This window comes from Balaenoptera musculus, chromosome 10 (assembly GCF_009873245.2).
Source record: "Balaenoptera musculus isolate JJ_BM4_2016_0621 chromosome 10, mBalMus1.pri.v3, whole genome shotgun sequence".
Classification (NCBI taxonomy): Eukaryota; Metazoa; Chordata; class Mammalia; order Artiodactyla; family Balaenopteridae; genus Balaenoptera; species Balaenoptera musculus.
This window is the reverse complement of record NC_045794.1, coordinates 45,116,841-45,141,267: the sequence shown is the minus strand read 5'-3', so window position 1 is coordinate 45,141,267 and position 24,427 is coordinate 45,116,841. Positions and strand designations below refer to the sequence as shown.

The window sequence follows — 24,427 nt, the reverse complement described above, 5'->3', positions numbered from 1 at the left end:
CCTCCTCAATGCCTAGCACACATTTGTTAAACGACTGGTTACATGAGTTTCTTTGTAGCTTTAATTCTGTCCGGATTCCTGACCTCCTGAGTTATCTGAAAGCTTCCAATCTCACTACTGAGAAATAAAAACCGTTTGACTCTAGAGAAGGATCCTGACTTAGCCAAGGTCAGTCAGTGGTGCTTCACGACGCTACCACTTCCCTAACCCCACCCTTGAGACTGTCACCTAGCTCAAGGTCCTATCTAAGGAGAGAGCTCAAGGACAGCCAGATACAGCCTAAGTGCTTCCCCACAGGAACTCGGTCCCTTTCCTTAAACGCAGTTCCGCCAAGTACTCTCTCCAATTGACATCCCTGTTGTCCAATTATGTTTCGAGGCTCTGAGGGTTGCACCTAACCAGACACTGTCCAATACAAAAAAGCAATTCAGATTAGCACCAATTTTGGCCAATGGTTGAGAAGATGAGAGGTTATTAGCCTATAGGAGCAGCGCTGAGAGTGATGAGCAACAAGATCATCCAATGGCCATGCCTACTGCGGAGTAGGCCTCGCCCCCCAACTGTGGGGAGTTGGAGGCCAGACTGCTGCAGCGCTCAGTCGCCACCTGGGCTCCGCCATGTTGGGACTCGTGGGTCGTGTGGCCGCTGCCACGGCCTCTGGGGCCTTGCGGGGACTCAGCCCTTCAGCGCCGCTACCTCAAGTCCAGCTCTTACTGCGGGCCGCTCCGGCAGCGCTGCAGCCTGGTAAGTGCCTTGTTCTAGGAGCTAGGTTCGTTTCTGCCGTCCCATGACCTTGAGCCTGGGGCCGATAGTCGCTTGGGCCTAAGGGATCTGTGGTGCTAGAAGGACGCCAGGGCCAGCGCCCTGCCCTCTAACGGCGGGAAAACAAGAACAGGAACGATCTAATTCCGTCTCACTTTGGAAGAGGGGCGCTGTGTGACGGAAAAGTGCGGGCAGGTGCATTGACGTTCCCGTGGAATGGGGGCACCGAGCTCTCGAATAATGGGGTTTTATGCAGGAGGATGGGAAGATGGTGCAGGCTCTTTCTCCGCTTCCAGTGCGGCCCTCCCTCTGGACCCGCCTTCCGTGCAAGCGGAAGGAGGTCGGGCCTGGGCTGTATTCACCAGTACTTGTGAGTTAAGTCGGGGTTTCCGATGACCTTTAACTGTCCTAACCCCAGCTTCTTCCATTTTTTTTTTTTGTCTGTTAGCCAGAGACTATGCCATTCAAACATCTCCGTCGCCAAAGGCAGGTGCCGCCACTGGGCGCATCGTGGCGGTCATTGGTGCAGTGGTGGACGTCCAATTTGATGAGGGACTGCCACCCATCCTAAATGCCCTGGAAGTGCAAGGCAGGGAGACCAGGCTGGTTTTGGAGGTGGCCCAGCATTTGGGTAAGTAGAATTTGTTAGGAATAGTAAAGATCTTGTTTGACCGAAATATCCCCCAAAACTAAGCTGTCTTCCTTCTATGATGATTTTATCAAAATGACTTTCGTTCTTCTGAGTTTGCTGAAGCCACATTTACGTACTGAGAAGGAGTCTTGGTTGACTTAGGTGTTCAATGCCAGTTACACTTCATTAAATATCATGAAGCCAATTTGTCCTGTATAACCCTGCAATGCCTTATCTGACAGGTGAGAGCACAGTAAGGACCATTGCCATGGATGGTACAGAAGGCTTGGTTAGAGGCCAGAAAGTCCTGGATTCTGGTGCACCAATCAGAATTCCTGTTGGCCCTGAGACCTTGGGTAGAATCATGAACGTCATTGGAGAACCTATTGATGAGAGAGGTCCCATAAAAACCAAACAGTAAGTATCCCCCTCTTGTTGCATCTACACAGAAAGGAACTGTTTTTCCTAGCAGTTTTATACATTAAGGTGACAGCCTCTACTATAGCAGAATTTTCTTGCAGAGAATACTTAAAATGCCGATGTATTCATTTATTAAAACCACACAATGCAGCTTTTTCTGAAGAAAATTAATGATGTAGAAGTTCTGATCGTAAAAAAAAGAAAAAAATCAAACTGCTGCTTAGGGCCCAAGTTGATTATTTCAGTTCATTTTAATACCAGTGGCCTTTGTATTTCATGTTGGTATGTGAAGAAGTGCTGTTAAGTTAGGGCTCTGTAAAAGGAAAACCTTATGACAGTTAAAGCTGTCAGGGAATGGGATTATTGCTTCCTGAGGTGATGAAATCCCCTTTATTGCAGAATATTTGGGCTCGATGGTGGGTGACAGTTTTGTCTAGAATGTTACATAAGAGATGAGATTATGAGTAAAAGGTTGGGCTTGAGAATTGAGAGGAACTGTTTAATGAGTAGACACTGATCTTCTACCTTTACAGATTTGCTGCTATTCATGCTGAGGCTCCTGAATTCATGGAGATGAGTGTTGAGCAGGAAATTCTGGTTACCGGTATCAAGGTTGTGGATCTGCTGGCTCCCTATGCCAAGGGTGGCAAAATTGGTATGTTAGTGGTGGGTAGATATTTTCCAAACCTAATGTGTGGAAAAAAATCCTACCGTGTTATGAGTGGGTACTGAGACCTATCCCTCACTGATGAGTAGCTTCTGACTTTCGTTCTTCTGAGTTTGCTGATGCCAGATGCCATTTCTGAGAAGGGACAAGATGGAAAGAAACAAAAATTTTTTTTGAAGTTTGCTTATTTGGAAACAAAACTCTTATTCTTTTTTTCTCAACCTCTCCTAGGGCTCTTTGGTGGTGCTGGAGTTGGCAAGACAGTACTGATCATGGAGTTAATCAACAACGTTGCCAAAGCCCATGGTGGTTACTCTGTGTTTGCTGGTGTTGGTGAGAGGACTCGTGAGGGCAATGACTTATACCATGAAATGATTGAGTCTGGTGTTATCAACCTGAAAGATGCCACCTCCAAGGTGAGCACTGAGCTGATAGATGTCCACAAAGTAGTGCCAGGACACTGTTGCAGTTGACTGCATTGCTAGGTGAAGCCATGTTCTATATTTTCATTTTATTGTCCCAGGACCTATAAACAAAATTTGTCAGTGTTTTTCCCCCAGCTTCTAATACACTAATATACATTTTGTTTTCTTCTTTGATATTTCTAGTCTTTGTTTTTGGTACATAGACCCATCATTTGAAAGCTAACTTTGGGGGGAGTTGAAGGTGGTTCTTATATCTCAGATTACCCTATTTTGTGCCTTTCACTTATTTACAATTTATTTCCTTCCTACCGTAAGAATATTGCCTCAGTAATTATAAGAAATTACCTTTCATGTTGTTTTGAACTACATCTCCAAAAGGGAAAATTGTGAACAAAAACATAGACATCTGAGGAGGGTTTTTTGGTAGTTTCTCTGATTTGGGGACCTTGGGTATATGGCTTTCCCACTCCTCTGCCACAATTTCTGAATTTGTATAATTACTGCAGGTAGCGCTGGTGTACGGTCAAATGAATGAACCGCCTGGTGCTCGGGCCCGGGTAGCTCTGACTGGACTGACTGTAGCTGAATACTTCAGAGACCAAGAAGGTCAAGATGTATTACTGTTTATTGATAACATCTTTCGCTTCACCCAGGCTGGCTCAGAGGTAAGAGAGAAGGCTTGAGAGAACCTGGTTCATTTGACCTTTCTATGGAATGATGCAGATAAGGCTAAAGATTTTTTTTTTTTTTTTTAAGGTGTCTGCTTTATTGGGCAGAATCCCTTCTGCTGTGGGTTATCAGCCTACCCTGGCCACTGACATGGGTACCATGCAGGAAAGAATCACTACCACCAAAAAGGGATCTATCACCTCTGTACAGGTGAGAACAGTTAAATGGATGAAGGTCTAATTTGTATAAAGGTATGTACAGAAAGGTACAAAATCTAGTTACTTATATCTCAAAAGGCTTTTAAGTAGGTACCTGAGCTCCCTGAAATAATGTGTAAAATTCTGCATGTGCATGTTAAAGACCCTAAAAGATTAAGAAACCACTCATCTAAACTAATTGAAGGTGAACATATAAATGTAGATCACAAAGTAGTGGTTTCCATCCTGAAGGGGAGTTTGAAGCTGTATGGAAACTGCGCGTTAAATGTGGACTACACTAACTACTACAAATTTTCAAATGTTCAAATGTATGTAGATGGTATATAGTAAAAATTATCTAAAAATTTGTCTAAATTTTATTAACTTTCATAGTTCATTTTCCTGATGAACTAGTATAATAGTGCAAGGGTTTTTGTTATTGTTTTTTACTGTTAAAGTGGGTATCACTACAATAAAGTTAAAAAGTAGGATGAAGAACAAAAGGAATAACAATGAAAATTCTTTCATCACGTCTCGGAGGGACTAGATAATCTATAAGCTTACTCAGCCACTATTAGGGGTGGTAAGAGTCCACATTTTTTGAGGTGGACTCTTGAATGCTGAGAAGATAAGAGTGACATAATGAGGAGAGGTCAGAAAAGGGGATGGCTTAAGTAGAATTACTTGGCTTCCTGCTGCTCTTCATGGGTTCTTGACTTTAGGCTATCTACGTGCCTGCTGATGACTTGACTGACCCTGCCCCTGCCACTACCTTTGCCCATTTGGATGCCACCACTGTGCTGTCCCGTGCTATTGCTGAGCTGGGCATCTATCCAGCTGTGGACCCTCTGGACTCTACCTCTCGCATCATGGATCCCAACATTGTTGGCAGTGAGCATTACGATGTTGCCCGTGGGGTACAAAAGATCCTACAGGTGAGTACTGCAGGTGAGATCAGTGGCCATAAAGTCGTAGAGGGAATTTGGGGACTGTATTAGGACCGTCTCTCTCCTGGTGATTTGTGATTTGCTTTAGAGCAAGGAAAGATGAGACCAGCAGTTCCTAGTGAGTGTTAATGAGGTCTCTTGAGTTTCCAGGTACTCCATGTTTGGAATCCAATATTTTCTAACACCACCTACTAGACTCGGAGTAGGGGAAACAAGACACTGATCTTAGCTGAGGGCCCTCATGACCCCCAAGTAACTAATTTGTTTCAGTTAAGAAGTGCAGTAAAGTGCTAAAACGCTGTACACAGAGCTCATTGTGAATATAAAGTTGTGTTAATCCTTAGGTTTTTGTCCAAATTAGAGGAATGTAAATGTTTACTAGGCCTCTCTTAATCTTGTTTTCTCACAGGACTACAAATCCCTCCAGGACATCATTGCCATCCTGGGTATGGATGAACTTTCTGAGGAAGACAAATTAACTGTGTCCCGTGCACGGAAAATACAGCGTTTCTTGTCTCAGCCATTCCAGGTGGCTGAGGTCTTTACTGGTCATATGGGGAAGCTGGTACCCCTGAAGGAGACCATCAAAGGATTCCAGCAGATTTTGGCAGGTGAGATTTCAAGTATAAGGCTGAACATAAAATGGCAAAGAAACTGAAATCCCTTGAATGCTTGCTGTGCTGTGTTCCCATTCCAGGAACCATCAAGCAATATATAAATATATTGTGCCTAATTACATAATTTTTATATAAAAGTAAGTTATTTCCCATCAGTTTTCTTTGGAAATACTCAATGTCTGAGAGTAAGACTTAGACTTACTGAGTGCTTTCATGCTAGCTACTCTTCTAAGTGAATTACAACATCCTTATAAGGAAGGCATTATTATCCTGTTTTACAAATTAGGAAACTTGAAGCATGGCAAGTTTAAAATAACCAGTCCCAATATCATACAGCCAAAGTAGCAAGAATTTGAACCCGAGTTATATGACTATGGACCATTTGTTCTTAAGCTGTACTGTAGCATCATGTCTTGTAAATTGGATTTGTGAGGGAAGTTTAAGAAAAGATACCTAAGGTGACACAATTTCATCACATTCTGACTGGTGTCCTCAAGTGGTGAGGTATGTACCCACTGCAGAAAGTTGATAATATCCTTCACTTCTCACCAGTTGGATTTTTTTCCATGTAGGTGAATATGACCATCTCCCAGAACAGGCCTTCTATATGGTGGGACCCATTGAAGAAGCTGTGGCAAAAGCTGATAAGCTGGCTGAAGAACACTCGTGAGAGGGTCTTTTTGGCAAACTAAGCACTCATCCTCCGTGCTGTCCCTCTCCTTGCTCCTAATCCAGAAATTGCAGTTTTCTCTGTAGGCCACATTCCTGAGAGCCTTGATTGAAGACATTGTGTTCTGTCTGAAGAGTATTTAAGGTTTCCAATAAAAAGTACATCCCTCAGCATCTGTCTGTTTTTCTTGGTCTTGACAACACAGCCAACACTGACGTTGTTAATAGTAATTTTAGAATAGCCACACACAAGAAACAGCACAAAGTAGGCCATATATATTTGAAATGGGGTCATCAAAAAAGAAAAGCCATTGTCTTGGATTGATGGAACAGCTGTGAGTCTTGTGAAGGGGTTTCCTGGGGATGATGTGATCTTAATAGTAGGGTCTCATCTTTTGCCCTTTTATGTCATTGTTCAAAGCAAGTTGATTTTTTGCCTCTTGTATGTAGTGTATTTCTGCTTTTTAAAAAGCCAAAGGACTTTTTAGAAGAGCATTTTGGGAAAATGGGTTGGGTTTAGAAATAACTGCTATTCTAAGAGAAGGCAGGGGTTAATCAGTGAATTAAATTTTTTGGAAATGATAACGTGTTCTGAAGGATTAAAATTGAGTCAAAACAGCCCTCTTCTATCTTCTACCTTCATTTTTTTCAGAAGGTGTTCCTAACTACTGCCTCCTAACTTATATTTTGGGCAAGACTAGTATGTTTGTGATTCCTTGAGGCAACGCAGAATATAAAGTACCATGAGGCCTATTCTGAGGTCTGCTAAAATCCCTTAAAATTGGGGAAAGAATCTGTTATAGGAGATAATTTTCAGTGTTGTTGGGCTTGGGTTTCTGAACTAAGTAATGTAATTAGACAATTTTCCCTTCATCTTAGCCCACTAAAGCACGCAGGATTGCAAGGATTACTCAAAAGTATACCCACCTTTTCAAACAAGTGCAGGGTTGGATTTGATGCCCCTTAAATGTTCTTTTCTGGGCCCAGACCCATCTCCTACTGCCCTCTGGTGGTGGTAGGACTGGAGGCTCTGCAAGAACTCTGATCTCACCATTTTGAAATCCATGAAGGCCATTTGCTGGGATGTGGTTCTTTGCTAATGATTGTTTACAAACCAGCTGGGGCTTTTGTCCTAAGGAGGAGCCTGAATCTATAAGCTCCACCCCGAGGCATTCAAGTGGGGTAGAAGCAGGGCAGGACAAACATCCCAATTCAGAGGCCCCTGGGGGCTGAAGGCTGGGGAGGAGCCTTGGGAGAGGTGCCAGGGGTGGAGTAGGGGCCTCTGAGTTTCCCCCCATCTGCCTCTGACGTCCTTGGCACCAGTCTCTCCTGTGTCATGATCTGGACGTTAGGTGGAGCCCCTGAGCCGCCTGTGTCCAGTAGTTTGCTCCTAGAAAAGCCTGGATTTGGGGAAATGCTGAGTTATGGGGGTTGGGGGCACATCCTCTAGGTCCTTACTCTGGAGTGGGTAAGAAGCTGGTGCAGAAGCCCCCAGGGTATGGGTCCGCCCTTTCTGCTCTGTTTTCCCATGTTATCCAGATGCAGACCTAGGAACTGTGAACCTAAGGTTGTTTCTATCATACCTCCACCCTTCCCCCCACACATTTATGTCTCTTAGCATTCATCGAGAACCTTCTCCCTCTCACTAGCTGCAACTATTTATTTCCTTCCCCCTTCACCGCTCTCTTCTTGTACCACGCCACTGGGGTGTCAACACAGATCTAACCTTCCTCCATATTTCTCCTGGTTCTGCCCTGTCCTCACCGCCTCCTCCCTCTCCACCCAGAGAAAGCCACGCCCTTCCCTCCTCCCTCCCCACCCTAGTCTGTCACACAGGGACATCACCCTACAGCAGTTCAGGCTGTGGTTCGCAGGAAGCATACATTGGCTTTTTGATTCGTGCTAGTTCCCACCTCACAGTTTGGGAGGATCTAACACCAGCCTGCACGTGAAGGGGGAACCAAGGACAGTGAGGAGCTGGGTGGTCCCAGCCCTGGAGCCCTGCCAGCCCGACATGGGTAAGTATGAGGACCAGCCCCCGGGAAGGCCTGAGGGATGCCTACCTCCCTCCCTGGCTGACTCAGCAGGGGTGGGGCCTAACCTTTGCTCTTTTGGGGGGTGAAGGAGGGGAAACCAGACTACAGGGGCACAGGGGCTCAGCTGGTGAGGCTGCCGACCAAGGGGTCATGAACATTGGCAAGCTCCAGCTCTGGGGAAGAGCCTAAGAGTGCACCTTAGGTTGGGGCTTTCCCCACCTCACCACCCCCGCCCCAGCCCCTTGCGCCTCCCACTTAAGCTGCTGAGATTCAAGAAATATTTCACAGCACTCACTGCTGGCCTTACCCCCACAAAAGTAAAGCCCACTTTCGGTCACACTGGATGATTTTTAAGGTGCTTCTCCCCCTGTTTTCTCCCCGGCCTTTCAAGTCCCTGCCCTCTTCCCTCCTTGACCCTGACCCACCACCAGGTGGGGGGGCTGCACTGAGCAGCTGCTTCCTGTTGCCCCAGAGGTTGCCACAAGGGTGGTGGCGGCTGGGGGAGAGCTGAACTAGAAGAAAGCCGATTCTCACGGCCCCACACCAGCCTCATTAGGGCTGCTACTGGCGACCCCCATGCTTCAGTCACTAAGAAGACAGAGAGAGGCAGGACTGAGGTTGAAAGGCCTAGGAGGTCTTTGCCCTCCTGGCTTCCTGATTGCAGAAGTTTTTAAACTTGGGTCGTGCTGGGGGAAGGAGGCTGCGTCTCTCCACGGCTGTAGGGCTTGAGTCCCTGAGGAGCTGAAACACAGGGAACCTGTTCATCTAGTAGGGCCGCTGTGTGTTACCCCCAGCACACTCGGCCTTGAGTTCCCTCTCCGACACCGCCATTCCTCCGGAGTCCTTGCGACTCTCACTGCCTTCCTGGCCCTCCTTTGTGAAGAGATCTTTGCCGGTGCCTCCGGAGAGCGGGTGGAGCTCTCCCAGGTCCTCCAGTTCGGACCCACCACCATCCCCCACTTCACCGCAGAAGTTTCTGTCTCTTCTTCCTGGGATCTGTTCTCTTCCTCCATCTGGGATCCTTCCTGGTTCAGGCCCCTAGGAGACGCCACCCGCTTCCCCCTCCCTCAGCGGATTCTTCGCGACAGTCCTACCCGAGCGCTCGTCCCTACCCCAGTAGCTCCTGTCCCTTTAAGTGCTACCTCCCCCCCCCGCCCCCCCACCCCGCCACCGCCGCCGCCGGCCCAGGGCTGGGGGAGGAGGCGCCGCCGCCGCCCGGCTCGGCCACCTGCGCCGCCGCCGCCGCCGCCGTCGCCCGGCCCTGCTCCAGGTGAGGCCCGGCACCCACGTCTGGTCCCAGAGTCCCCAGGCGGGCCGCCCCTGCGGTCCCCTGCCCCGGGATCCCCGCTGCCCTGGACTCAGGATCTGACCCTCCCCCTGCGGGAGCTGCCCTTCCTCTCTCCCCCGCACTATCTACTCGTCCATTTCTCCCCTGTCCTCTGCGACCGGAATCCGGAGGCTTCTCACGCCTCTCGGCCAACCTCTCCCGGGTACCCCTCCTATTCTGGACCCAGGATCTCCCCCTCCCCCGCTCCTTCCTCGCCAGAAAAATCTCCCGCGGTCCGGGTTTCGCCTCCTCCCCTCTGGAACCATCGCTTTCCCACGCCATCCTAACCTCCAGTGGGAGGGGGAATAACCGCCACCCCAACTACTCTCCTTCCCCGTAGTAAGGGGGGTTGGGGGCTATCATAGACTAGAGTCACTTTCAGGCCCTGCTCCGTTTAGCCCTTCAAGTTCAACTAACTCCCATCTAAAGCTTTTCTGTAGCCCTCACCCCACTCCATCTCTCCCGGACTTTGGGGGTGCGACCTCAGCACCAGCCCAGGTGGGAACGACCCTCTTGGACTTGGGGTGGGCCGGTCCAGCCTAAGAACGCTCCTACCCCAGAGTCAGGGAATGGGGGAGGGCGCATCCAGAATCTTGTGATTCTGGGCTTAAGGGGCTGTTGGGGGACAGTGGATGAGGTTCTAGGACTAAGTCTCTAAGGGCGGTGGGGTGGTGGGGAAAGCCTGGGAAGCCCAGCCTTCTCTATTCAGATGCAAAGGGAGTCCTAAGGAAATTAGGTCTTTCTCCATCCTCTTCTGAGACCAGCATGGAGAAGCTCGTTGGGGAGTTTAAAAAAAGACTGTGCTGAATCTGAGGGGACACATACCAATTTGGAGAGAAGAAGGATGAGTTGTGGTCCTTTTGATGTGTTATAGGAGAATCTGGCCTCCCCAAAATACGGAGGGGGAGAAGACTGTTTTCCATTAACCTGGACAGGGAAGGGGGACAAGTTGGAATGGTTACAAGGTTGAGGGCCATCTCCCTACTAGACCCTATTAACACTGTGAACCCTTCAGCCAGTGAGCACAAGGGAGGTCTTTAATAATTACCCCACCTCCATTGGGGAATTCCCCCTCCCTGCAAATCCCCTGCGACCCTAGCCCTGCCCCTTCCCTTCTTGCGCTCTCATTCCCTGCTACCCCCAACACAACACACTCCAGAATGAGGGGACAGGGTGTCTGGATTTGCTTCAGACTCTTCTGAGTCATGTTTCACAGGCTGGAAGGGAGCTGGCGGGAGGAGAGGGTGGTCAGCAGTGGTGTTTGGGGTTGAATTCCAGGAGTACCTGGACAGGGAGAGGGAGAGAGGTAGAGGGATGCAAACGAATCCCCTCTCTCTCCCTTTCTGTCTCCTCCCCCTCCCAGCCCCAGCCATCTGGCTCCTGCGTGGAGCCACGCACTGTGGCAGCTGACCCCAGTCAGGGTGGTGCAGCAGGAACACAGGGAGGGTGAGAAAGGGGGAGCAGGTGCTAATTTCTCCCTCCCCATTCTCTTTATTACCCGCCCACTGGCCTGGCTTGTGAGAGGTTCAGAGTATTCCCTAGGTATCCTTCTCACAAGTTGCTGAAAAAAAAGACCATTTGCCCCTTCCTCTTTCTAGTAGCTTCCTAAAGGGAGATGGGGTGGGTGGGTGATTGGCCACATCTGATGGGATTGAGGAATGTTTGGGGACAGAAAGGGTCAGTCTGCCTTCTGTCATCTGGATGGGGGGAGAAGCACAGCTGCTGCTTGGGGTGGCTTCTGGCAAGAAGTAAACACCCAGTTGTTGGCATATTGACACCCCACCCTCATCCTTCCTCAAAGAGCAAGGAAGACCTCTGATTAGATGGGATGAGGAGGGGTCTCATTCAAGGAGGAAGGTGATTGTAGTCTTTCTGCACCAGATGGGAAAGAATGGATCCTGCCCCACTTTCTTTTCTAATCCCAGGTGGCCCTCTCCTATCCAACACCCCTCTTCCCAATCGCTCCTGGCCGGGATAGTCCTAGGGGTTGCCCTGGAGACTAGGCCTGGGGCTCGGAAGGGGTGGGAGCAGTCAGTGGGGCACAGGAGTAACCGGCTCTTCCGGAGCGGAGTGGAGCCAGCGGGTGGGTGTGTGTGGGTGTGTGGTGGGGGGGGAAGGGGCGTGGCTACACCCGTCTGACTGGCGCAGGCTCCTCCCCTGCCGCCCGCCTCCGACTGGCCAGCCCTATGATTGGGGGCGGGAGGTAGGAAGATTCTCCCTCATCTGCCCTGGAAAAGGAAAGAGGAAAAGGAAAAAAAAAAAACATACCTAGCTCTCTTCCTCGGCCCTTTAGGAAGCCAGTTCCATGCCCTGAGCTCTCTTCTTCACCTGTCTTTATTTTGGGAATGGGGGAAGCATTCCTTAGCAGAAGTTTGCTGGATCCCTGCTTTCTCCAGAAAGAAGGACCCCCTCTACCCTGAGTGTGGCCTCTATTTACCCAGGGACTTGAGGTCAGCAGGCTGTTGGGGGTCCTTATTTTTTATACAAGGTGACCCTATAAATCTGTTACTGAGTCATGGGGGAGAAAAGGATTTTGATTTCTGTCTACTCCTTCCCACTGACAATCTACTTTTTTCAGGAGAGGGACAGAAACCCTCCTAACCCTCTTAGCCCCTCTCTCTCTGGCCCACACACTTTGAGGCTTTGGTGAAGCTCACTTCCTTCTTAGCTTCTCTGAGCCATTTGTAGTGGGGAGTGAAGTCTGTCCCCCAAATTTAGGAAGAACTCACTCCCCTGTGGAGTAAGGAAATCCAATCTAGACTAATGTATTTGGTCCTGCCTTACTCTGGCCCCACCCAGTTTTCAGATCTCCTTCCTCCCCGGACTCCCAAAGGAAAAAGTATTTGTTGACCCCCCAACCTGCCAGAGTTTCATCATCCCCACTCTGTCTGTTCCTCTTCCAGAATATTCAGCTTGAGTTTTGCACAGTTAGGCAACTGTTTGTACAACTGCATTGCAATGAATTGAATGGGAATTATCTTGAAGCCTGCAAAGTCTGTTGAGTTGCAAGGAAAAGAAACCTGGTTTCTAGTCACATTTTATCCACTGTTTGACCTTGAACAAGTCGGTTAACCTCTTCAGGCCATAATTTCTTCATCTACCAAACAGAATGTTGAACTAGAAATTCTCTAAATTCTAACCTCATGTATGACACTGTTCTTCATTCTGGGTCCCTGCAATAGACGTTTTAGGTGATAGCTAAACTCTAGTCCTCTGCTAGATTTTTCTTTCCTCTTCTCAGAAGGTTTCACTTAGTTATATAGCCCTATCAGAAAAAGTATACTGGAACTATAGAATAGGTGGACATTTGGGGCACCTTATTTGCTGGTCAGTTTTCCTGCTTCTCCCCTGTCCCTCTGACCAGGTTTAGGCTAGACTCAGGCCTTCCCTGTCTGGTCTCTGAGCCAAGCTTCCTTTTCCTACCCACAGGAATCTTCCCGACCCCCAGAGCCCTGCAGATGTCGCCAGGAAAGTGGTGATCCAGGCAGGACCAGGCTGCCACCCACGGGACAGAGGTGAGTGGGCAGCAGATGGAGCAGGAGCTTGCCTTTTTCCACCCCTTTACCAGGACTGAATTTTCCTGACTAACCTTTCTGCTTCTACACTTCCACTTTTCCACTACCCATCCTGGGAAATAACTGCCCCCGAAATGATCTTAGGGGAGTGGCACATGCCTCGGTCCTAGAAATTTGGTTTAGTCTTTTAGGTTAACCTTGGGATCAGGGCACGCCTTTCAGTTTGCTCAGTGTGATGCAGGACTACCGCCCACAATGAGACACAGTGCAGAGGGAGCTTCCCGGTAGGCTAGGGAGACACCGCGGCGCTAGGACCCAGATCCGGGTCGGGGAGCCGGGATGGCCGGCGCTAGGACCCGGCGGCGGAGGCTGCGGAGGGCGGCTCTCTCTCGGCCGCAGCTTCCCCGCCCCCTCCGGCTCCGGCTCACTCCTCCCCCGCCGGCCATGTTGGCTCCGCTCGGGCCCCGCGGTTGAGCCGCGTCCCCCTCCCCCCTCCCGGACCCCAGACCCCCTCCCCCGCGTTCCCCTCCCCTCCTGGCGCCCGGAGCGAGGCCATGTGAACTGCCCGTCCCCCGGGGAGAGACAAGCCCCGAGCCTGGCTGGACGCCGCCGCCTCAGGTCTGTTGGGTCTGTGGCTGGGGGCCTGAGGGGAGGGAGCCCCGCTTTCATCCGAGGCTTCCCTCAGGGAACCGAAGCTCTGGAGCCGCCTAGAGCCTTGCCGGGGGGTGGGGGGAGGAGACGCAGACTCGAGCTTATTTCCAGTTAGAACCCAGCCCTGGGCGGGGGTCTTCCTGCACTGGGGGGTGGGAGGAGAAGGGGGCTGGTCTGCCTGCAGAAGATCGGGATGGGGCGGCGGGGGCGGGAGCGGGAGGAGCTGTGGAGGTTCCCGGCGACGGCGGCGGCTGCGAGGAGGAGGCGGAGAAGCCGCCTGGCTGGTGGAGATGACTCCTGTGGGGGACTCGGGGTGGAATCCCCGGGAGGGGCTCCACCTCTTCAGATGGGGTGGGGATTGCCCGAGTGCGAAAGGTAGGTGAGGGGGTTCCCTGGACGGGTTAAACACTCCGTTTGTGGGGAGTGGGGCGTTTTGGCAACGGTGAGTGGAGGTCAGAGGGGTTTCCAGGGGTCTCGGGGTGTCCGCTCGGCGGGGTGAGGGGTGGGGTGCACGTTCTCTTGAGCTTGGCGAGCAGGAGAGGGCCTTGCTGGAGTAGAGCTGTGCTTGGCCTGGGGCCCCCGAGTCCCGGGAGAATCCGCCACTCCAGGGATGGGGGTTGATAGGGCCGGTGCTGAGGCGTACGGATTTGAGCCGGCCTTAGGGGCCGGAGGGAAGAATGAAGAGGGAGCCCTTTCCAAGGGGGATCCCTCACTAAGGGGATCCCCATTTCCGTGGCAGAAAAGATGATCCCGCATCATCCCTTTCTTTCCTGGTGTTCCCAATTTTCAGGGGAAGGCAATGCCAACAGCAGTCATCCTTTGTAGGATTTATTGGAGTGGGAGATGTGCATCCTTCGGGGGGCGATGCGGGGGGATAGCTTCCACCTCCATTTGTACACAAACAGCCCCTCCCCCAAGCCTCCCGCAGGAAGTGGCCGGGAAATGGCAGCTGTGCGTTTGCTGCTGCGTCTCTTGTTGTTTTGAAATGTCCATTTTAATCAGATTTGGTTTCATTTTCTGAGGCCTTCGGGCAAGCTTGGATCCTGCCAACCATGTGGTCTGAGAGTCCTTCGTTCGACTTTTTTTTTTTTTTTTTTTTTGGAAACTTAATTTGTCAACTGGAAGTAGTCACTGCAGTTGACTCTCTGATCCCAATCCCCCCCTCCAAAGCATCTCTGTCTCCCTGTCTGGATTTTTTTTCCCTGAGCTAGAGGTCATAGAAAAATCAAACTCACTCATCCACCAGCAGGGCTACACAAGTGATGCAAATTCCCTCGGTGTAGAGAGCTGTCAGGAAGACTTGGGATCTTTTGTGTCATGAGAGTGGCTTTTTGGGATCCTGCTTAATATATATTCTTATATACATACGAATATTAAATATATTTTTAAGTATGACAGTTTCTGTATTGCAGAGCACTTGAGTAAGTGAGCTTGTGACGTGATGAAGTTGATTCTGAGAGGTGGAAGAGGAGGGGGGAATGGGGAATATTAAACTGAGTGGGGTTTGTGGTGGGGGGTAGGGACTGATTTGTAGAGTGAGTGTGGTGGGCTTGTTCCTCACTGGTGATTCTAGCCTAAGGGTAAGTCCCTGTGGGAAGCCTGTTAGTTGACATAGGGGAGGGTTTACCTTCTGCAGTACCAAGTAATTAGGAGAATTAGTTATCATATGACTTATGCTTCAGTCCATAAAAGACATCTTCTCTCTTTTTACCATTCGTGGAGAGGGCTAAGCTTTTCCCTTGTTCTGTGCGAAGTCATGTGTCCAGATTTTCTCTTTTTCCCACCTGCTAACTCCAGGAGATTTCTACTATAGCATATAGTGATGGACTGTGTGTACTGTGCCCCCAGGCATTTGGTTAGACCCTGGGTTTGGTTTGAGGTGAGTTGGCCACAGGATTTTCTGTTTTGAGAGGTGAGGTATCGAGATCATTTGGACTATCCTGAAAACTGCTTAAGCCTAACATTTAAATAATCTTTTCAGTATTTTCCACCTGAATTGTAGATTCTTAGATTAAAGGTCCAGGATAGGACCAGATAGACATATATGATTATGTGGCACTGTTAAGATAGCATCATTGCTCCTTTTACTGGGGCTGTTGGGGTTGATAGTCTGGAAACAGTAAAAACGAGTTCAGTGTCACTGTCCTTTTTCTTGCCCTTCTGCTTGACTGATTGGTTCCTTTGAGTTGCTTTCTTGACAGTGATTTTAAGTTCCCCATTCTTCAACCTTTGTTTACCTAGATTGGGGCCTGACAGAATAGTAAATTGATTTTCCCTGGTGGAAGTTAAAAGAATGAAGGAAGGAGAAAGACTACTCTTATTTCTTTGGACTCTTTAAGAGAAATAAAAGTTGATTTTGAGAAAGTAGATAGCTATGGCTTCATTTGATACACGACTGATCAGAAAGCTGAATGAAGTAAACCTTTCATGGCCTTTTTGTAAAATGGATGCATTTTTCTCTCAGAGAAGTGGGTTTCTTAATATTGACTTTTTTTTTTTTTTTTTTTTAAGCCTCTCCGTAAAGGAAAAAATTTGAGGTGTAGAGAGACCTATGTGGGCCGACCTCAGAGCCAGTCGGAAATCTAGAATGCCCTGAGGGGCTCACCTTGCAGTCTTGTGGTTCTGGAATCAGGTGTTGCCAAGAGAGAAGCAAAGCTTGTGAGGGTTACTGTGTCTTGCTGATGTTGACCTTTCTTATCACCTCTGAAGAGGTCTGCTATATTCTTTTACTAAAAGAATAAAATACAGTTAAAATAGTGTGGAAGTTCGTCCAATAACCGGTATGATGTTTGACTTTGTGTGAGAAGTGTACAGTGAGGCAGTAATGCCAAAGTTTTTATTTCCTAGGACGTAGAGTGAAGTATAAAACTCTTGAGGATTTCCTGGGGCAGATAATCTTCCTGATTTGTTTCTTAGGATATGGATGTCCTCATATACCTCATAGTCTAAGGTTAATACTTTATCAGCATTGCTGCACATGGGTCAGAGGGACCATTTTTTACCAACTTTTTGGTCTTCATAATTTTGAGATTTATAAAATTGTGCAAAACAAAAAACCTGTCTTCTTTGAAGAGTTCTGGAGACTGTTCTTGGATTGGGTCACTGGCAGTAGAAGTAGCATTGTGTTATTGTTACGTGGTGTTCTGTCCTTCTCCTAGTTAAAGAGAATAATTAAAGGGGCATTTTACATAATGAAAATATTACCAAACAGTTTAGCAAATATTCATTAAAAACTAAAGCATGAGGGTTCTTGGGAATTCCCAGGTGGTCCAGTGGTTAGGACTCCACGTTCTCACTGCCAAGGGCCTGGGTTCGATCCCTGGTCGGGGAACTAAAATCCCACAAGCTGCGAGGTGTGGCCAGAAAAAAACAAAAACCGTGAGGGTTCTTAAGAGACAAGTGGTACTGCTACTTTTGTTCTCTTGGGCTTGGGCACTGTATAACCTGCCTTCTCAGCTCAGTTTTTTTTTTAGGGGGGAGGGGGATAGATTTTTGAAGGAAGGGGTGAAGTCATTAACTGTTAGAGCTGAAATTCTGAGAAACAATCAGAGCTTGAAAGGGAAATAACCTTGTTACAACCTCTGGAGTGTGGTTTTTAGTGTCCTGCAATTTAAAGGCATTTCCAGTCCTCTGACAGTGAAGTGACCAGAGCTGTGGCAGAAAACCTAGCCTAGATTGTTAGTATATGGTTCCTTTATTCAGTTGCCAAATACTTTAAAACCTGCTATATACCTTGAGTGTTCAGTTAAATCATGCTTCCCTGTTTCCAGGCCTTATTTTCTGCATGAGACGTCTGTCTAAAATATGTCAAGATTTGGGGCCTTTCTTCCCTCTAGGAATTATCTCTGTGAAGAATGAAGCTGAATTTTTTGGTTCTCTTGAGAATGGTGGGAGCAAAAATCACAAACTTTATTGGATGAATAAGTTGGTAGTGACAGAAAAGACAGATTTACTCATTCATTTGCTCAATCTATGAGTTCAACAAGTATTTCCTTTCATTTTTTTAATGTATTTAGCACTAAAGTGCTGGAGATATAATGGTAGAACTTAATTTCTGGTTGATGCTGTAGAACCTACATAGTATAGAAGAAAGAAGGACAGAGAACAATCATCTTTGTGTTCTTCTGTGCAGCCTGGACATGGCAGTTGTCTTTGAGTAGCCTCCCTTAGGATAATAATCTTCCTTCTTTCATCATCTTCCTTCTGCCTCACTGTCCTGACTAGGAAAAGGGGGTTAAGGAAAGGACATTTTGAGAGAATGAGTCTCAGTCAGTATGGCTGTAGTCTGAGTCTGGGTTCCAAGGGAAGATTGTTACCAGGGCTGTCTGAATGGGCTATCCTTACTGGGGAAGAAGGCATGTTGATTTTGTGGCTTGGCACTTGGAACTCTTTTGGTGGAGGAAGACAGCTTAGCCAGGAAGGAGTTTTTAGATTTGAAAGTGAAGGCATGCTTGTTTGCAGCATCAGGAATTGGGAGTAGTGAAAACTTTGGGATCTTCCCCAGGGTATAGGGTAGAAATGGGAAATGAGGCAGCTTTTGTGGTAGAGCAGGGTTTTTCAACCTTGCTCTTGATTGAGCAAGAACCAACTAATCCTTTGTTGTAGTGGGCTGTCTTGTGTATTACAAGATCATTAGGAGCATCCCCAGCTTTGATTTCCTAAATGCCAGTAGCATGTACCTTTCTACATAACTAAATGTGCCCTGGGGGCAAAATCACCCTGGTTGGAAACCACTGTATTAGAGTATGGTGGATGATTCCAGAGCTGTGTAGAGTTCAGAAGTATCCTTCATAACATTCACAATTACAAATCTAAAATGTAGTAGTATGATTTATTTACTATACTGCAAGATTTACATTCACTGTTTAGTAAAGATAGACATTTGAAATCTCTCCCCACCCCCCAAAATTAGAAACCTCTCTATTTGTGGAATTTTAGTATTCTATGTGGGAAGAATGAACCAAGGAGCTGCAGGGACTGCTCAAGTGTCCAGCTAGATGGTGTTAATGTGTCTTGTCTTTCTGGGGGTAGCCTCAGAGGTCTGAGTGTTAGGGTTGGTCAGGGCACCTGCAACAGTGTTGAAATTCGTAACATTTATTTCAACATTGTGCATTGTCAGCCCTTTTCTGTCAAAACCATGTCACAGGTCCACAGAGTAGTAACTCTTCAGTAGCAACTGAGAGAAAGAGCAGCCTATTTGGCCATGTGGCAAGAGCTTTACTGCCTCAAGCTTAAGGGGCAATGTCCCTTAACTCTTATAAATGAAGCTTAGAGGCCCTTAAGAGATCCATTTACATACTACTGGGACTGGGCTGGGTGCTGGCCTGATTGTACTTCCTGGTCAGGAGAGCTGTCTACTATTCTGGGGGTTGGGCACTGACTGATTTCTTTTTTCATTTGGCCAAAATCCCATTAGTTCAAAGGGAGGCACTCTCCTTTGCTTTACTGTTCTTCTTATTAGCTCTAGATGGGAGGACATAATTTACCTTCAGGCTTTATTGTGAAAAGCATCTTGGGTAGGAAGGTTAAAATAAAGTAACCCTGGTTTTATTGCTGAGAGGAGCTGCCCGCATTTTCTTTGCATTCCTATAATGTGATCCTATATTTAAGTGACATCTGAAATCAAGAGTGTAGGGACTTCCCTAACCATCCAGTGGTTAAGACTCCTCTCTGCCAATGCAGGGGGCTTGGGTTCGATCCCTCATCAGGGAACTAAGATCCCACATGCAAAACTTCTCTTGAAATCAAGAGTCTAGTTGCATACAAGGAAGTCTGGCTGGGAGGATCATCCCTGATTTTGTAGTATCTCCCATACTAGTAAAAATAGTAATGGTTTTAAATTATATTTTGACCCTTTGGACATGACTATCTTTTTAAAAACTAAAAACAAAAAATAGTTTTTACTCTTTTTTGTCTAATAATAATAGCTAAAATTTATTGAGTGCTTGCTGGGTGACAGATGCTGTGCCAGGTCCGTTATATAGATTTTCTCATTTAATCCTCACAAGCCCTGGAGGTAAGTACTAAAATTTTTACTAATGATGAAGTAGAGGCTCAGCAACATTAAGTAACTTGATCAGGGTCACACAGCTAGTGGTAGTAGAGCTGGGATTTGCACCTAGAGCTCACTGTTGTTGCGCTGATCTCACTGCACAGCACAGAGTATTTTATGTTTCTAGGAAGCTTCTTATAAATGAAGTGATTGTGGTCCTGATGACCCCTCAGTAGAGGCTCCTGGGGAAACAGACCTCAGGCACTAGATAACTTCCCATTCCTTTTACTTATCTGATTTCTGTAAGCCATCCATTTATGCTTATTAGTATGTAATTTGTGAGACAGGAAATGCTGTGCTGTCCCAGAGTAGCAGAGATGAGAAGGTCACTAGTTTCCTCGTGGATTCAAACAGAAAAAGGAAAAACGAACTGTGGCCTATCATTGAGTGGGAGAATATAGTCCAGCGCACAGCAGAGGTGTGGCTGTGCATAAAACTGGGGGAGAGGAGATGTGGGGATCAGATGAGATTGGCTCTCCAGGCATAGCATTTCTAGACTTGCGAAATGAATCCTTGAATGTCCTCTTTTTTTTTTTTTTTTTTTTTTGACGGCGTATAGTTTCCCCACCAGGGATCGAACCTGGGCCCTGGCAGTGAAAGCACCAAGTCCTAACCACTGGCCTGCCAGGGAATTCCCTGTGATGTAAGCTTTGTTTTGTTTTGTTTTTTAAAGATTTTTTTTTTTTTATGTGGACCATTTTTAAAGTCTTTATTGAGTTTGTTACAATACTGCTCCTGTTTTATGTTTTGGTTTTTTGGCCGAGAGGCAAGTGGGATCTTAGCTCCCCCAACAGGGATCAAACCCGCATCTCATGCATTGGAAGGCGAAATCTTAACCACTGGACCTCCAGGAAGTCCTCCCTGTGATGTAAGCTTTGGAAGGAACCTAACCTAGAGTATAGGGAATGAACTTTCCTCCTTGGTGTCTTTCATTTCGGAAGGGTCACTAATCTCATGATGCTTATTTTTCAGATCCCTTAGTGCTGAGGATGGTCTTTAACTATAAGGAAATGCTGGGGGCCCCTGAGGTCTTCTGTAGAGACCGAGTTTCTTCATTGATGCAAAGCACGTTTGGGTCTGCTGCTTATTTTAGAGTGAAGATGGGAAATCCTGTATGGGAAATGAGTTTATCCTAAAAACTTTTCCCCCCTTAAATTGACAAAATACAAATTGCTTTTATTTTTTATTTACTTATTTATTTTAATTTATTTACTTTATTTATTTATTTTTGGCTGCGTTGGGTCTTCTTTGCTGCGCTCGGGCTTTCTCTGGTTGTGGCAAGCAGGGGCTACTCTTCCTTGCGGCACACGTCCTTCTCATTGCAATGGCTTCTCTTGTTGTGGAGCACGGGCTCTAGCTGCGCAGGCTTCAGTAGCTGCGGCACGCAGGCTCAGTAGTTGTGGCTCGTGGGCTCTAGAGCGCAGGCTCAGTAGTTGTGGTGCACGGGCTTAGTTGCTCCACAGCATGTGGGATCTTCCCGGACCAGGGCTCGAAGCCGTGTCCCCTGCACTGGCAGGCAGAGTCTTAACCACTGGGCCACCAGGGAAGCCCCTGCTTTTATTTTTTAAATTCCAGTTAAAATTGATAAAGGTAGAGACAGTTATGGTATTAAGCATGGAACATCTTTTTTTTTTTTTTAATTTATTGAATTTATTTATTTTTGACTGTGTTGGGTCTTTGTTGCTGCACATGGGCTTTCTGTAGTTGCAGGCGGTGCGGGGGGGTACTCTTCGTTGCAGTGCGTGGGCTTCTCATTGCGGTGGCTTCTCTTGAGCACGGGCTCTAGAGCGCACAGGCTTAGTTGCTCCGCGGCATGTGGGATCTTCCCGGACCAGGTATCAAACCTGTGTCCCCTGCACTGGCAGGTGGATTCTTAACCACTGCCACCAGGGAAGTCCCAAGCATGGAAAATCTTATAGCTGTCATGCCATATACTTACTGTACAGGGTTTATATTTCATGCTCAGAATTATGTTAGATTCACCTAATGGTGGCTAATTTGCATTATCTAGCATGCTCAAGAATATGATTCTTGCAAACCTTGGGCAGTGGTCTTATGTGTTCTTAACTGATTTATTCATTCTTTTAAAAGCTTTACTTATAGTTTGTTTTTTTTTTTAAGAGGTTATTTAAAACATCACCTAGGTTTGCTTATTATCTCATCTTGGGAGCTTGATAAAGAAATCTTTATACCTGAACTCTTCTGTCCTTTACTCTTCTGTGGTAACCAAAGGAGTTGCTTTTTCTGTATCAAGACAGATCATGTCTCTCACATAACAAATTAGTATGCGCTAGTACATCATAAGTATCTGATTGATGTGTCAGACTTTGCCAGTAATTCTAGCTTCTGCTTTCTGTCTTCTTCCTTCTTCTCTTTGCTCTATTGAAGGTAAATTTATTCTCATCATCATTGCTAGTAGTATATCACCTCATCGTATTCAGGAGAGGGTGAAGAGCTTTTTAACCATACTACTCCCCAATGAGCCACTGCACTTTACAACTTTAAGTACCTAGCTATACTCTCAGTGACCATTTACATTTAAGCCACAAAACCAAAACATGGGGAAGTAATCACAGTAGACATAATAGAATACTGTTCCTTGGGACACTCTCTTATTTAATCAGTTTTCCAGCTCTGACACTTTTGTGAGCTATATTCTTAGAGAGCATGGTATTTCCCATGAAAAAGGAGTAGACGTGTTACTGGATGATTTGGCTTTTGCTATTATGGTCACCTTTCCTGAAATGTATTCTTTTCAAATTCCTTTACTCAGTTAACTATATACTATCTTCTTCAGATGTCTAGGGCTATGGATAGGGTAACGTGGAAATTTCTTAACTCAACTATAATAATAAAACAGTATATGTATTAAACATGCTTTTTCTGCCAACACATCCATGCTTTCCTGTCAAAAAGATGGCTTTGAGAACCTTCTGTATACCCTGAGAGTGGGACTCTGGCCTTACCTTGGCGGGGGTGGGGGGGAGGGATGGAGAATGTTAAATGTTGCAATTGAGGGCTAATATCTAACATAGAGGGGTAACCTGGGCTGGGAGTTAAGAGGGTGGGGCTTATACAGGGGGAAGACTCCTCTAGGTGTGTATCTTGGTTTTCTCCCTAACTCTTTTTATCTCCACAATTCTGACTTTTTAAAACACTGTTTCTATGAGGTCATTGCCCAGGTTAGGAGTATATTTCCACTTCCTCTTCTCTTCTCTCCTTCCCCACTCCCCCCGCAACCCCCCTCCCTCCCAATCCAGTACCTGGGTAGGAGAAGGGTAAGTAAAGTAGATGGAGGGGAGGGGGCATTCCCTCTAGAAGATTCCAGGTGACATAACCTTGTTTAACCGCCAGTATTTTTTTTCCCTTTTCTCTCCCCTCCTACAGAAATGGAGGCAAACGACCATTTTAACTTTACTGGCCTTCCCCCTGCACCTGCTGCCTCAGGACTGAAACCCTCTCCCTCCTCAGGGGAGGGGCTCTACACTAACGGGTCTCCCATGAACTTCCCCCAGCAAGGGAAAAGTGAGTGTGAGGGCCACATGGCCTGGGAGGGAGTGGGCACCGCTCCTTTAGAGCAGGTTGATGGGGTAAGGTTTGGCTCTGGACGGGCTACTTCACAACAGCTCTCTTTTATGCCAGGTGGGAAGGGAGGAAGTGAATCCTCAGAACTCCAGCTGCTGGAGAGAAGCCAAACTTCTAAGAACAAGTTCTAGGGGTTTATGGAAGCAACACTTTTCATTTTAAGGCTGGAAGGGATTAGAAAAACATACTGGCCTTTTCATCTTAGCTTGCTCTTCTGTCAGCCCTGTTCCCTGGCTACTGCCAGAGTGGTGAGGGGTTGCTGCTGTTCCCTAGCCCTGTCCCCGGCTGCTGCTTCTGATAACCAGGTTGGACCCGTGAGAGAGAGATAAAGGGCCAGCCCTCTAAGAAGCTGTTTTTAGAGGCTGGAGTAGCCCTCCCCTAGGACTGGGGGTGGAGGGGTTGGGTGAAGGTTGGGGTGTGTTTGCCTTTTAGTTTGTGCAGCAGAGAAGAGAGCAGATGCTTGAAGTGCTTGTGCCACCTCCTGTCCTTGTGGATAGAAGATAGGGACAGGGAGAGTTTTAATTCTTACCTAGTTCCCCAGAGAGAAACATCTATAATTCCAGACGGAAGTGTTGCTGCCAGGATCAGGTCTTTTCCTGGATATGGCTTATCAGTTGCTCTGTACCATGGCCCTGCCAAGTACCTCTCTAATCTTGCCTTGGTTTCAGGTACTTTATGCTTGGAAGCAGAGGGAGGCACAAATGTTTGCCTCCTTCCTTGCAGCAGAAAGATACTGCCACAGGCTTATACTTCACCACTCCCTCCTGTCTTTCACAAGGGGGTTGCAGATAGATAGAAACTCCCTTATTTCGCTGGAGGACTGTTCCCACCACGTCCCCCGAAGCTTCCTTAGTATCTTGGTTCCTTTTATTTGATTGCCCTCCGGTCCAGAGGCTGCCATTGGTGTTGAGAACTGAAGTCTGCAGTACTGCTCATGCAGAGATTTCCCCCCCTGCGTATTACCCTCCAGTGCCTATGGGGAGGGGCCAAGCCCAGCCTTCCGAGCTGGGATCTTTCTGCTGTGGTGACTGCAAATTCTATTCTTAGCCCAGCACAAAGTGCTGGATCTGCATGTGCCAGTGAGGTGGAGGCTGTCCCTTCTGGTGCCACTGTGGGGCAAACAGGCACTGGGGAAGGCGGCAGGGGGTGGGGGGCAGAGAGTTCAGTCATGCCACTCCAAGGGAAGAATTCCTCCAGGGAATGAGGGTGGGGAAGAATGCAAGTCACTGTAGGGCGTCTGTGAACAGTTTCATTAAA

The 24,427-nt window shown here is 47.4% G+C and overlaps 2 protein-coding genes and 2 non-coding genes across 9 annotated transcripts in view; all 4 read left to right on the top strand.

Moving 5' to 3' along the window:
• The first annotated feature begins 569 nt into the window (after positions 1-569).
• Positions 570-6,176, top strand: ATP5F1B (ATP synthase F1 subunit beta). The gene is made up of 10 exons (XM_036866443.1): positions 570-744; positions 1,211-1,393; positions 1,636-1,810; positions 2,347-2,468; positions 2,712-2,896; positions 3,412-3,570; positions 3,662-3,784; positions 4,494-4,706; positions 5,128-5,329; positions 5,908-6,176. Exons 1-10 carry the CDS (start codon positions 618-620, stop codon positions 6,003-6,005), a joined length of 1,587 nt encoding a protein of 528 aa, XP_036722338.1. The 5' UTR covers positions 570-617; the 3' UTR covers positions 6,006-6,176.
• On the top strand, positions 1,464-1,538 carry LOC118902913. Its single transcript, XR_005021627.1, has one exon. It is a non-coding gene; the product is annotated as a small nucleolar RNA SNORD59 (small nucleolar RNA).
• On the top strand, positions 2,554-2,624 carry LOC118902914. The gene has a single exon (XR_005021628.1). It is a non-coding gene; the product is annotated as a small nucleolar RNA SNORD59 (small nucleolar RNA).
• A 1,650-nt stretch (positions 6,177-7,826) lies between the features above and the next one.
• The window catches only part of BAZ2A (bromodomain adjacent to zinc finger domain 2A), a 34,116-nt gene continuing 17,515 nt past the window's right edge, over positions 7,827-24,427 (top strand). For 4 of the 6 annotated variants that reach the window (XM_036865061.1, XM_036865059.1, XM_036865063.1 and 1 more), the window contains exons 1-3: positions 7,840-8,022; positions 12,797-12,882; positions 22,973-23,110. In XM_036865061.1, coding sequence (XP_036720956.1) covers positions 22,975-23,110 — 136 coding nt within the window. In that variant the 5' untranslated portion in view covers positions 7,840-8,022; positions 12,797-12,882; positions 22,973-22,974. Of the gene's footprint in view, positions 8,023-12,796; positions 12,883-13,388; positions 13,501-22,972; positions 23,111-24,427 lie in introns of those variants that run through there. The other 2 variants (XM_036865062.1, XM_036865058.1) reach the window with 2 other exon arrangements.